At 36.0% G+C, this 12900-nt stretch overlaps 1 protein-coding gene and 1 pseudogene across 7 annotated transcripts in view; both read left to right on the top strand.

The window, feature by feature from the left end:
- The window catches only part of SRSF11 (serine and arginine rich splicing factor 11), a 42276-nt gene that overhangs the window by 1203 nt on the left and 28173 nt on the right, over positions 1 to 12900 (top strand). For 2 of the 7 annotated variants that reach the window (XM_045547762.1, XM_045547757.1), the window contains exons 1-2: positions 10046 to 10089; positions 10310 to 10531. In XM_045547762.1, the coding sequence (XP_045403718.1) occupies positions 10332 to 10531 (200 nt within the window). In that variant the 5' untranslated portion in view covers positions 10046 to 10089; positions 10310 to 10331. Of the gene's footprint in view, positions 1 to 10043; positions 10532 to 12900 lie in introns of those variants that run through there. The other 5 variants (XM_045547759.1, XM_045547756.1, XM_045547761.1 and 2 more) reach the window with 3 other exon arrangements.
- Positions 4077 to 4183, top strand: LOC123636078 (annotated as a pseudogene).

Below are 12900 nucleotides of genomic sequence, written 5' to 3'. Positions count from 1 at the left end.
CAGAAAAAAAAAATTAATCTTGCATGGCACGTACTGTCCTGGATACTTGACTTTTCTTTTACCTGAAGTGAGTTTATTTTAGAAACATATGCCGGAAAATATCCTTCTAACCGCCATCAAGTCTAGCGGGGATCAGTAGCATAGTTGAAAGGTAGGATGACAGCCCTCTGACAAATTCAGCATCCTGCATTTTTACCCGAGTCCAGGTTCTTGCTAACTGTGAAATTCAGTTTTTAACACCCTACCCTTTTATTTCTTTGTAGTTCTGTAGAGAGTCCTTTACGGTAAGTGAACAACAGAAGGATACCAGTAGTTACCCTACTAAGCCAGGAAAGAGCAGGTTTTAAAACAAAAGGACCATTGCAGCTTTTGCAAGATCATTAATCAGCTTTGTCTTGACAATAATGACAATAGCTACCTTATTGAGCCTTTATTAAGTGCCAGACTCAGTGCCAATAATACCTCTGTTTGCTATTATTTAACAACAATGACCAATTTTGCAAATGAAATTGATGCTGAAAGGAGCTAAGAAACTTACCCAAGGTCACAAGTTTCTGTAAGTGATGTCACCAGGAATTTGAACCTGAATCTGTCTCCAAAACCTTGTTAACCACCATGACTTGACTAGCAGCTTTTCATAATTTCCAACCTGCTTTTTTTAAATCCTGGAATCATTTTAAGGGACACTTCAATTGTTTTAAAGAGATTTATTTATTAGAGAACAACCTTTTTCTCTTTTGTAGGGAGTAACAGCCTACCTTTAGAGAATGAATTGCTCAAGTATAAAATTTTAAGGTAGCCACCCCTGCCCCTACAATAGATCTTCTTTAGCTCAACTTATTAAAAATACTCAAGAAAGTATAAATTTTTCATTCATTTGTTCTTGAAGTTAAATATTTCATTATTGACATTTAATGATACTATGTCAAAACACTGTTTCATTTTGTAAAAGAGAAACATATGTTTAATGGCAAAGTAATTCTGAGAAATCCAAGTGGCCTTATATACTTGTGGTAAACTTCAATAGATATAAACTGACATATGTAAAGAATTTAACAGTATATAGCTACAGTACAAAATGTACTTGCCTATCAAGTGCAGATTAGGTGAGTGACAGTGAAAAGTGACAGTGCAATTGGGAAAATTACATGTTTTATCTCAAATTTAATAGAAACTGAAAGCTAAGTGACTTGAATTGAGCTTCTTTGTGAAAAAGCAGTTGTATTTATATATAATTATATTAGAATTAGCTTTTTATTTCAATTGTATTACTTTAAGAAGAATGCATTAAAGACCAAAACTGTAACCTTTTTCAACATGGGCATTTAAGTCAAAGTATTTGCTTTTTTAAAAAAATAGACTTTATATATACAACATTAAAATAATATGAAATGGATGTCTCCTGTCAGAGTTGGAGACTACTGCACCAGCTGCTTTTTGTAACAGAATTGTCTAGCTACAATTTATTATGTTCATTTTATTTAAGTAGTGGAAGGTTTTCCTTTAAGTTTCTTTGTTAAATGAAAAAGAAAGTTAAGAAACCAAACATATGTTAAGCCTAAGAATTATATTGGCCAAAGAGTGCTCTTCTGTTTCATCATGGAAAGTAAGACTATTATCAAAGTATAGAGCAGCTTGTCTTTACCATTAAAATTTAATAAGATACTTTCACATGTGGCTGTATTACTCTTATGAACATTGCTACATGTTAGATTTTTTTCCAAAGAGAAAGGTACAATTGATAGGATGGATTATTGCTGTAACTGAAATTGTAATAAAGGAAAATGAAGTTAATTTGTGTAGATTTTTCAAGCACATTTGTTGAAAAAACAATCAAGTACAAGCAAAGTGTCTTTGCAGACATTTCTAGGAAGTTTCTTTTTGTGTAATGTAACAGATTTAGCCTATTTTGAATCACTATTATGGTATCGTTCAGAATATTGCCTTGTCTGTGAGAGCTGCTGCCTTATGGTAAAAGTTATTTATTGAGAGAACATTTTAGTTTTCTTTAAAAATTTTAATTTGCAGTTTCACATTTGTTTTCTTTTCAGGCTTATAACTGCCAACTTTTAAAAGAAGCTGGTAGAAAAAATTCTTTACTATTTGTTTGAAGGAAGTACATATTTTATTCATAGTTTCAAATGTGGCTTTGAATTGTATCATGTTGTTATTATTGGAGTAATATGTGGTCATTTTTTCTGATGGAAAGAAAAATTACCATTTTATTTCTGATCCATTTTCTTTTGGATTATACATTTCTGTTTTCTTTGTGTTCCCTCTGCTTCTTTTCATACTTTTTAATCATGAAATAGTTAGCTTGCTCTGGGAGGTTTAATATTTGATTCTAATGTTCGGTCTTGTATTTCTCTCTACTTTCAGTACAACAAATATTTAGCCCCTAGGATTTAGGAAAATATCATTTTTATTTTCCTCTTATAAAAAAGCTTTTTACATGTTAGTGTTTTTTACTTGAAGAAAAGTGGAAAAACTAGTAAAAAAATTTATCAAAAGTGCTTTTATTCTATTTTTTGTTTTATTTTCTTTCTATTGAAAAAAATAAACCGAAACAATCTTGCTTGTGTTATTTTTTAAAAAGTGCTGTGGTATTAAGATTTGTTTGTTGGTTCTTCTAAAATCAGCTGGAAATGTTTCCTACTATTACCAGTGATCATTACTCCTAATCTTTAATACCTAATTTAATATTCTTGCACTTTTTTCCAAGATTAATATGTTCTCTGACTTAAGGTCTCAATTTTAATCTTAATTGTGTTTTATCATTTTTTTTTTTTGCTTTAAATTAGTAAAGTAATATAGAGGAAAGTTAGGGCACCAAACCCAGAATATTTCTTGCAGTGTCATTCTATCTTTGCATTAACACAAACAAACCCACTACCAAGTAAGTCTGTTTAAGAATCAATTTTTATCAAAATCCACTCTTTTAAAATTTGACTTCATATCACCCCTTGCAAACATTTTTGTCCAATTGGATTCAGCTTGCAACTTCATTTACTTTAAAAAGGAAGAGGGAGAAAATGTTTATAAATGTTAAGTATTGTTCTGTATGAGCAAAGCTCCCCTACAGTTTTAATGAGACACAATATGGTCCCTGAGACTTTATCCCTTAGTGTCAATTTCACAATAAGAGGAAAAATATGAATAATGTGGTAGTTTGTTGAAATCACAATCGATTGTTAGTTTATAATATGATGATACTCAGACTTCTAGATTGCATATTTATACTCAAAATTGCAATTGGATAAATGCCAATTTAACTATCAGAATACCTTCAAGACTGCCCACAATTCTTTTTCTACTTGAGTTTTTTTCCCTATCCTTTAAAGTATCACAGTTATATATACCTAAATAATTGTAAAGTATCCATCATTGGGGTGTCAAAATACTAGTGGATATTTAAATACTTGGTACCTACAACGCAAAGCTCAGCCTCCCAGAGTGCTTGGATTATAGGCATGAGCTACCACGCCTGGCCAACATTTATGTCTTAATAAAAAAAGGACTGTTTAGCATCATCTGTCTATGCATGGTATTTGGTTATGTACTCCTTTGAGATCAAAATGATTATGAAAATTTGAAATCTCATATTGATGTTGTGTTTGCATTGCAGCAACCTCTTAAAGGAGAGAGGGCATCTAATAGTAGTATAATTCATATCTTTATTGTTATTCATCCATTGATAAGAAATTGGAGAGTTGGAAACTGACTTTCCTGTGATGGTATATAACGTTGTTGCATGCCTGTGTGCTGAGCACTCTGCTGAGTGCTTCATATCTATAATATTTCTAATCTTAGAAACTTCAAATGGTATCATTATCCCCATTTTTCACATAAGGGTGCACATTAGCTCACATGGCTAATTAGAGGAAGTACTTTATTATGGTAGTTGAGAACATGCATAGGGGAGTGGAGTGGGAGGGGGCAGAATAAAGGACAAAACTTTTTTTTTTTACATTTGTATAGTTTGAATATTTAACATTATTTATTGCTATATAATAATTTTTTAACATGCTACAAAAAAACCTATGTTAAAATGTGAAATCTAAAATAAGAAATTTCTAATTGCTTCTCAGCCTTTTGGCTAAGATCAAGTGTAGTGTCTGTTCTTATCAGTTTAAAATAAGAAACTTCTCACTATGGAAATTAACTCTTCTGAGTCATATCTTTCATGTAAGTGATAAAATAGAATTAGTCTAGGGTACTAGCCTAAAAAAGAATGATGGTATAAAATGGAGCCCAGTTGAAGCTAAGCATTTATTTTTCAAAATGAAAGGTTTTCATCAAATAACAGAGAACTGAGACTAATCATTATCATTCCCATTTTATAAGTTTAATTTTTCTGGATTTATTATGACGAGTTGGTAGAAATACAGTACCTGGTTTGGTTTTGTTTTTTCACCTCAGCCTGCTCCGCTGTTACTTGCTTTAAGCAAGTTGCCTAAGTTTTCTAAGCCTTAATTTCTTCATTTGTAGAGTCGGCATTATAATGGTAATTAATCTTTTCTAAGTATTTCTTTAGCATTCTCATTCATCCTCACAACTGCCCCAGTGAGGTGGGCATTATTATCCCCTTAACTCAGATAAGAAAACTGAAGCAAAAAGTAACGGGCTAAAGGTCACACAATTATCTTAATTGGTAGTAGGGCCCCTTCAGGTTGACTCTAGGGTCTGCATTATTAATCACTCTAGCACCTTTTAAGTGTTATAGGGATTAAAGGCCATATTAAGTGCATTCAGTTAATGTAATTCAGTCTTATTAGTGAGTTGGACTACACTTTCATATTTTGCAGTTCTTTAAGTCTTTAAAAATAAGTTTTTTTCATGAAGAGAAAGTTAATTTTGCCACATAGGGAAAAAAATTAAAGGTCAAACTGTGCAAACATCTAATTCTTTTATTAAGAAAAACTGGCCGGGCGCGGTGGCTCACGCTTGTAATCCTAGCACTCTGGGAGGCTGAGGCGGGTGGATTGTTTGAGCTCAGGAGTTGGAGACCAGCCTGAGCAAGAGCGAGACCCCATCTCTACTAAAGATAAGAAATTATCTGGCCAACTAAAAATATATATAGAAAAAATTAGCCGGGCATGGTTGCGCATGCCTGTAGTCCCAGCTACTCGGGAGGCTGAGGCAGTAGGATCACTTGAGCCCAGGAGTTTGAGGTTGCTGTGAGCTAGGCTGATGCCACGGCACTCACTCTAGCTGGGCAACAGAGCGAGACTCTGTCTCAAAAAAAAAAAAGAAAAAGAAAAACTAATACCAAAATGTTTGAAACTATTTACTTAAAGATGCATATAACTCTACTGGATGTTTTTCCCTCTGGATTTTTAAATTTTTTTTTAAAGATTGTGAAGCTTTCCTTCCAGTGGCCTTTTCTCAATTGAGACTCCAAAAGAATCTTGTATAACATAAAAGATGGTATTGAATGCCTGGAACTTCCACAGCCAAATGTTTCTTTTGATCTGATTCAATCAAAAAGACAAGCAAATCTGTACAGATAAATTGACTGATTTTCCAAGTGATACTTATGCACTATAGCTGAGAATACTGTGCACTATGGATGTAGGGAACAATATCTTAATGCTCAGACTACTTTTTTCCTCTATGTTAATCATAAAGACAAAGCTGTGAAAAATGGGCACATACAGATTTTTGCCTACAATTTCAGGATGTTCACAGGCCCTGCTTTGTCAATTTAAAAACAGATGTAGAATCCTTGTCATTTGTGGACAATATAGATTAAACCATATGAAACATGTATTTGGAAATAAACTTAGGTAGACTTTTTTCTGTCCTGGTGTGTATGTGTGTCTGTGTGTTTGTATCTGTCTGCTAGCTCATCCTTTATCTTCTCCACTTCATTTACAAGAAGAAGAAGAAAAGGGAGTATGGAATTTACAATTTTGATTTTCAACTAAACATTAATATTTATAGAATTATCTAAGTTTATAGACTTAGAAATAGGATAGAAATATAATTCTCTAACTCACAGAATTAGAAATGAAAAGTGATCTGCAGATAAGTTTTTTAAAATTTATGGATTTGTAAGCAGCAATTTATTTCCTAGGATTTTTTTTGTTTTTGTTTTTTAAGAGACTGGGTTGCACTCTGTTGCCCAGGCTGGCCCAATCATAGCACACTGTAATCTCAAAGTCCTGAGCTCAAGCAATCCTCCCACTTCAACCACCGAATTAGCTAGGACTGCTATGTTGCCCAGACTGGTCTTGAACTCCTGGCCTCAAGAGATCCTCCCACCTTGGCCTCAGAAAGTGCTGGGATCACAGGCTTGAGCCACCACTCCAGGGCTTCCTTATGTTTTTGATATTACTTTTTGCTCTGGATTAGCAATAGCCTTAACTCTTAGTAAAACAGATAATATTTATGTTCAAATATAACTGGAAGCCTTCCCTAACATACCTCCAAAGGTGAGCTAAGTGATCCTTCTCTGTGTACTTTCACTTCACTTAGAACGTGACAGGATTTCTTTATAAGTCTCTTTGAAATTTAAACTTATTGCCTCTGTCTGTAATGCTCTAATCCCAGAAATTCAAATGTCTTGCTTCCTCCTTTTGCTAAGGTCTCAGCAGATAACACTGTCTCCCCCATCTCCTATCCTATTTTATCTCATCACAACACATTACTTCTTACGTCTGTATCTTTGTTTTTTGAGAGTTTGCCATACTAGACCTGAAGTTTTATGAGATCAGAGACATTGACTTCCATTTCCCTGATATATTTCTTCTAACAGGAAAATCCTTAGAACATAGTTAGGTACATAATATTTGAAGAAATTTGTGAAGTTTCTGACTGCCTCTTAAGATATGGGAGATATAGTGAATGAGACAGGCATGATCTATAGTCTTGTTTAATTGAGAGCCTAAAGAAATCTACAGTGATTTAAAACTAGCATAGATTTGGCTGTATTTGTTATTTGCTTTGATATATTTGTTATTTGCCTTTAGGCATATATTTTATTTCTATGAGAAACAGACAATAATGTAAGGTAGTTAATTATTTAATCTATTTATTAGACCTACAAGGAACTCAAAATTATTATTCACCTCCTCATTTGACTGACAAGGAAACTGAGATAGGTTCTTAGAAGTGAAGTGTAATTTCCTCATATCACATGCTTAATAACAGGGCTAGTATTTTAAGCCAGTCTTCTGACTTTAAGTTCAATATTATTTTTAGCTGCTAGATGATTTCAAAATAAAATATTTAAAAATCTTCTTTATTTAAATAAAGTTCTTTTTTGCCACTTTGTTTCTCCATATCAAAGCATCATCTTTTTGTATGTTCAGTAAGTTGTTATTCATAAACTTGGTTTCTGGTGGTTTAAAGGATTTTATCACAACTGTCTTTTTCTTTAGTTTGAATTTGTAATTTTAATTATGAAATATGTCTAACACACAGAAAAGTATAGAATAATATAAAGGATTTCTGTGTACCCACCATAGAGAATAAATTAACATTTATGAAAAAAAGAAATCAGGCATGAACCCTCCCCTTGTTACTTTTCCCTTTATCGTTGAACATTGTAGCATACTTGGCATATAGTAGGTACTCCTAATAAGTATTGAACTGTTTAGAATCTGTAATTGGCTGTTATGTTGTCTGATTCAAAATGAGAAAATAAGTCACCAGACAATCTTTGTAGTCACAGGTATTCATTTATGAGTGACATGCAATAAGTTATACAGTTGACCCTCCATATCAGCAGTTTCTGCATCCTCGGATTTAACTCCCATCAAAATATTTGAAAAAAAATTTTAATAAAGCACAGCAATAAGAATAATAGAAATTTTAAAAATAATACAGTATAACAACTATTTATATAGCATTTACATTATATTAGATATTACAGGTTGAGTGTCCCTAATCCTAAATGCTCCAAAATCTGAAACTCCAAAATATGACACTCAAAGTAAATGCTCATTGGAGTATTTCAGATTTCAGATTTTTGGATTAGTACTGAACTGGTAAATATAATGCAGATATTCCATAATCGGAAGAAATCCAAAATCAAAAACACTTCTGGTTCCAAGCATTTCAGATAAGGGATACTCAACCTGTACAAGTAATCTAGAGATGTTTCAAAGTGTATGAGAGGATGTGCTTCAGATATATGCAAATACAGTTGTCCCTAGGGGTATTCATTGGGGATTGGTTCCTGGACCCCAGCAGATACCAAAATCCCAGGATGCTCAAATTCTTTATATAAAATGGTATAGTATTTGCATATTATCTGTGCACTTTCTCCCATGTACTTTAAAACATTGGTTTCCAACCTTTTTAGCACCAGGGACCAGTTTTCATGGAAGACAATTTTTCCATGGATGGGAAGGGTAGGGAGGGAGGAGGTGCAAGGGGGTGCTCTGTGGCCCAGTCCTTAACAGACTGAGGACCAGAACTGGTCCGTGGCCTGGGGATTGGGGACCCCAGCTTTAAAACATCTCTAGATTACTTATAATAGCTAATACAACATAAAATAGTTGTTATACCATATTGTTTAGGAAATAATAACAAGAAAGAAAGAGTCTGTTCAGACCATCCACTTTTTTCTGAATATTTTCGATGAATGTATGTGTAACCCAAGGATAGGGTGGCCAACTGCTCTTCACCATTTTATGTAACAAATTTGAGCATCCTTCAGTTTTGGATATCTGCGGGGGGTGAGTGAGGTCCTAGAACCAATTCCCCACAGACAGAGGGACAACTGGATGCTTTTTAAAAAAAATTCGGAAGTCTTGCCACTAGCTAATGCTAAGAAATTGGTTTCTAGAAAGGCCATAATTTGTAATTTTGCTGAGGCTTACATTCAGTCAACCCATCCTTGTATGAACTAGCAAAAGTCATTTAGCCTAGTCAGTTGGCTTTACATTTTAGTAATCTTGTGCTCTAATCTCAGAAATTACACTATTGATTGCATTATGCCAACAGGTATTCACTAGTGTAGTTACTTTGTAAGGTTTTAGCCTCCAAAAATATGCAGGGTCAAGTAAATTATTTAGAATAAATGACATTGTCCTTAAGGTATATTTGTGCATGTGATCATCACATTTATTAGGCACTGACTTTGTGACAGACATTGTGCTAGGTTCTGGGCTGACCCAAAACTTAGCAACTTTGGAGGCTTCCCCTTCTCTGCTATACATGTATTATATGTAAATAATAAGTATATGTATCCTTTGTTATTGAGCAGAGAAACAGCAGCCCCTAACTCTGCTTGCAAAAGTTGTAGCAGTGAGGAAAAGAAGGCTGTACAGAAGATGGCAGTTTGATAAAATGAGGGAGGTCATTTATAACTTACATCAAGGCATGGAGGAATGATATTTTTGTCATGTATGGGCAACTGCAAGTCACTGGATAACTCTACATGCAATCGAGAGAATAGTTCAGATGAGGTTGAAAATTAGGCAAGGTTTTTATGGTCAAAAGCTTTAAAATTATCTTAAGCAAGAATATGCATGTGAAGAAACATTTTCTTCAGAAATTGCAGATCATATACTTGAGTATATGTAAGTACTATAAAATATGATTTTAAAAAGTCAGCTTTTGTTACATAAAATTAACTTGCAAAGCACTAGTAAGTGTAACCGTAAAATGTACCTCTTCTTAAGGTTTTAGTTACAAATTTAATGTTGCCAAGTTTTATGTGCAGTGAAGAGTCTACGAAATTTAATAGTGGTGGGAGGAAAATCTTGATAACAAGGGTGGAAGTATTATTTAGTAACGGGACAGATCTATGGACGATTATCAGTATATAACGAAATACCGTGGGCTATTAATTAATAACAATAGTTGCTAAACTGTAATTTTTATGGAGAAGTGAATGCTTGCTTTTAGAAAAAAAAGTTAATACCTTCCACTAAGGTATTAAAAAAAAAAAGAAAGAAAGAAAAGAAAAACGGGGTGAAGAGGGATGACACCTTCCACAGACCGCGGTGCCTTTCGCGTTGCTCCGGCTGCGGGCGAGGCCTGCTGGGCTTGCGCGGGGCGGAGCCGACCGTGACGCGCCCGAGCACCGCAAGGCATTGTGGGGAGCTCTGGCCTGCGAGGGAGGTGGTTGGAAGCGAGGTGGGGGTGGCCGTTTGTTTTCTCGTGGTCTCGGACTCGCGCGCTCTCTTCCCCTCCCCCCGGCGTGCGGCGGGGCGGAGAAACGGCGGCGGCGGCGGCGGCAGCGGCTGTAGCTGTAGCTGTAGCTGTAGCATCGGACGCCTTCCTTTCCTCTCCCGCGAACTGGTTCCTCTTCCCCCTCCCTCTCACTGTTTGTTGTGTGTTTAATGTGTTAAAGCAGGAGCGAGAACGCGAGCAGCGCCATGAGCAACACTACCGTCGTCCCCAGCACTGCGGGCCCGGGCCCCAGCGGCGGGCCGGGTGGTGGAGGTGGTGGCGGCGGAGGCGGCGGCACCGAGGTAATCCAGGTGACTAATGTCTCCCCGAGCGCTAGCTCTGAGCAGATGCGGACTCTCTTCGGTTTCCTAGGCAAGATCGACGAACTGCGCCTCTTCCCGCCGGAGTGAGTATCGTCCACCATCACCATTTTTGCTAACGCCGCCCCAGCCTAGGCAGGCCTAACGCACACCATTTCCTTAGGCCCTTGTCGCTGCTTCCGTGGGCTGGGCTGCTTCAGTTGATCGTGGCTGTTGCATTTACTTACGAAAGAGTCTGTGTTTTAGATCTACACGAAGAATTCAGAGGCAAGGCCAGGGCTTTTGGGGATTGCGAAACCCTGGCTCTTAATCTAAGGAATTTTTTCCCCCTTAAATTGTGCCAACGTGGTCGTTTTGCTTTGGGCACTTAAAGCAAGACAAACAGCACTTTATGTATTTCGTATATAGTTTAAATCCCCTTTTTAAAAAATTGAGTGTTTTTTTCTGTGCATTCTTGTAAGAAAGGTCACAGAATTATTTCTGCTTGTGTTCATTTGGTGTTGAACTTTGGAGACTGTTGTTCACTTATTGCTAAGTATTGTTGTTAAGTGAGTCTGGCTCAGCGGGTATAATTCAAAGATCATACCCTTTTTGACAGTTAATTCAGTCAGGCTGAATACTTAATTCTCGAACTCCTGACCTGGAGCGATCCTCCCTCCACTGGCTCCCAGAGTGCTAGGATTTCAGGCATGAGCCACGGCTCCGGAATACTTACTTTTTTTTTTTTTCCAACAGAGTCTCGCTTTGTTGCCTGGGCTAGAGTGAGTGCTGTGGCATCATCATAGCTCACAGCAACCTCAAACTCCCGGGCTGAAGCGATCCTACTGCCTCAGCCTCCCGAGTAGCTGGGACTACAGGCATGCGCCAGCATACCCGGCTAATTTTTTGTATATGTATTTTTAGTTGGCCAGATAATTTCTTTCTATTTTTAGTAGAGACGGGGTCTCGCTCTTGGTTAGGCTGGTCTGGAACTCCTGACCTGGAGCAATCCACCCGCCTCGGCCTCCCAGAGTGCTAGGATTACAGGCGTGAGCCACCGCGCCCGACCTACTTATATCAGAAATAGATTATACCTGAAGCCAAGGATTTTGCTTTGTTTAAATAATGTATAGATTTCTGATATTTCACAGTTCTAGAGAAGGAATTTTATAATTATTTGAGAAAGAATTATAATTACATTTATATCTACATAATTATAAATGTTGAAATTTAAATTACAGTGCATGACTTGTTTTTATGATTTTGAAATTATTTTTTATCAAAAGTGTTAAATGAGTGGATTAATTGTAAGGAAAAATAATTTAAAGAAGACAGGTGTATTAAATATTAAACATTTGGAATAATAGTCATGTGCTCTTTGGAACATATACTGGTGGAAAAGTGACAATTCAAATGTTATTGTCAGTCAACACTAGTCTGATGTCATTTAAGTACTGAACAGAAAATTAAAATCCTCAAAGAGTCTACTTTTGTGGTGCATGTAATAAATCATTAATTTTTGTACATTTCTGCTCGATAAAATAATTGACAGAAGTTGATCATAATGAGGTGTTTAGTATTAGCGTATTTCATCACTTTCTGTTGAAAATAATTTCACGTGATGTTTGGTATTTTCACATTGGTTGTTATTAATTTTTAGGGAGATGTACATGTGAAGAAAAGAGTTAAAATTTTCCTGACATGTAGAATTCTGAGAACAAACGTATGTTTTTATTGTCATTATTTTGAACAGAAACTTGCTTTGGTAATGAAGGACAAATAGCTTTTGTGATATAAACATATGGAAATAGGCTGGCGGGCGGTGGCTCACGCCTGTAATCCTAGCACTCTGGGAAGCCAAGGCAGGAGGATCGCTCCAAGTCAGGAGTTCGAGACCAGCCTGAGCAAGAGCGAGACTCCATTTCTACTAAAAAAATAGAAAGAAATTAGTTGCACAACTAACAATATATAGAAAAAAATAGCCGGGCATGGTGGCGCATGCCTGTAGTCCCAGCTCCTCGGGAGGCTGAGGCAGGAGGATCTCTTGAGCCCAGGAGTTGGAGGTTGCTGTGAGCTAGGCAGATCCCACGACACTGTAACTCAGGCAACAGAGCGAGACTCTGTCTCCAAAAAAATAAATTAACATATGGAAATAGGTGTTTTACTGTTACTCAGTTTTCTCACAACTTAATGTTTATTAAGTTGTTAGTAAAATTAATAAACGGTAAAATGTCAGAAAATAAGAGTGAAACATTTGATGATTGTAATCATAACTGGGGTACTTGAAGTAATTTGATTTAGTTATGACATAATTCTTATCAGTCCTTTAGTTATAAAGAATTGTGTTACTGTTGCTGACTTTAATACTGTTTATTCTCTGAAGGTACTGTTCTGTGATACATTTGTAAAAAGGTAACAAAGAGGAGTGTAGTCATTTTACTGTTTGGCTCCTTCATTCATGTTCCCACATACAAGA

The sequence above is a fragment of the Lemur catta genome, chromosome 3, assembly GCF_020740605.2.
Source record: "Lemur catta isolate mLemCat1 chromosome 3, mLemCat1.pri, whole genome shotgun sequence".
Lineage (NCBI taxonomy): Eukaryota > Metazoa > Chordata > Mammalia > Primates > Lemuridae > Lemur > Lemur catta.
The sequence above is the reverse complement of the archived record's forward strand: the minus strand, read 5'-3'. Positions and strand labels throughout refer to the sequence as shown.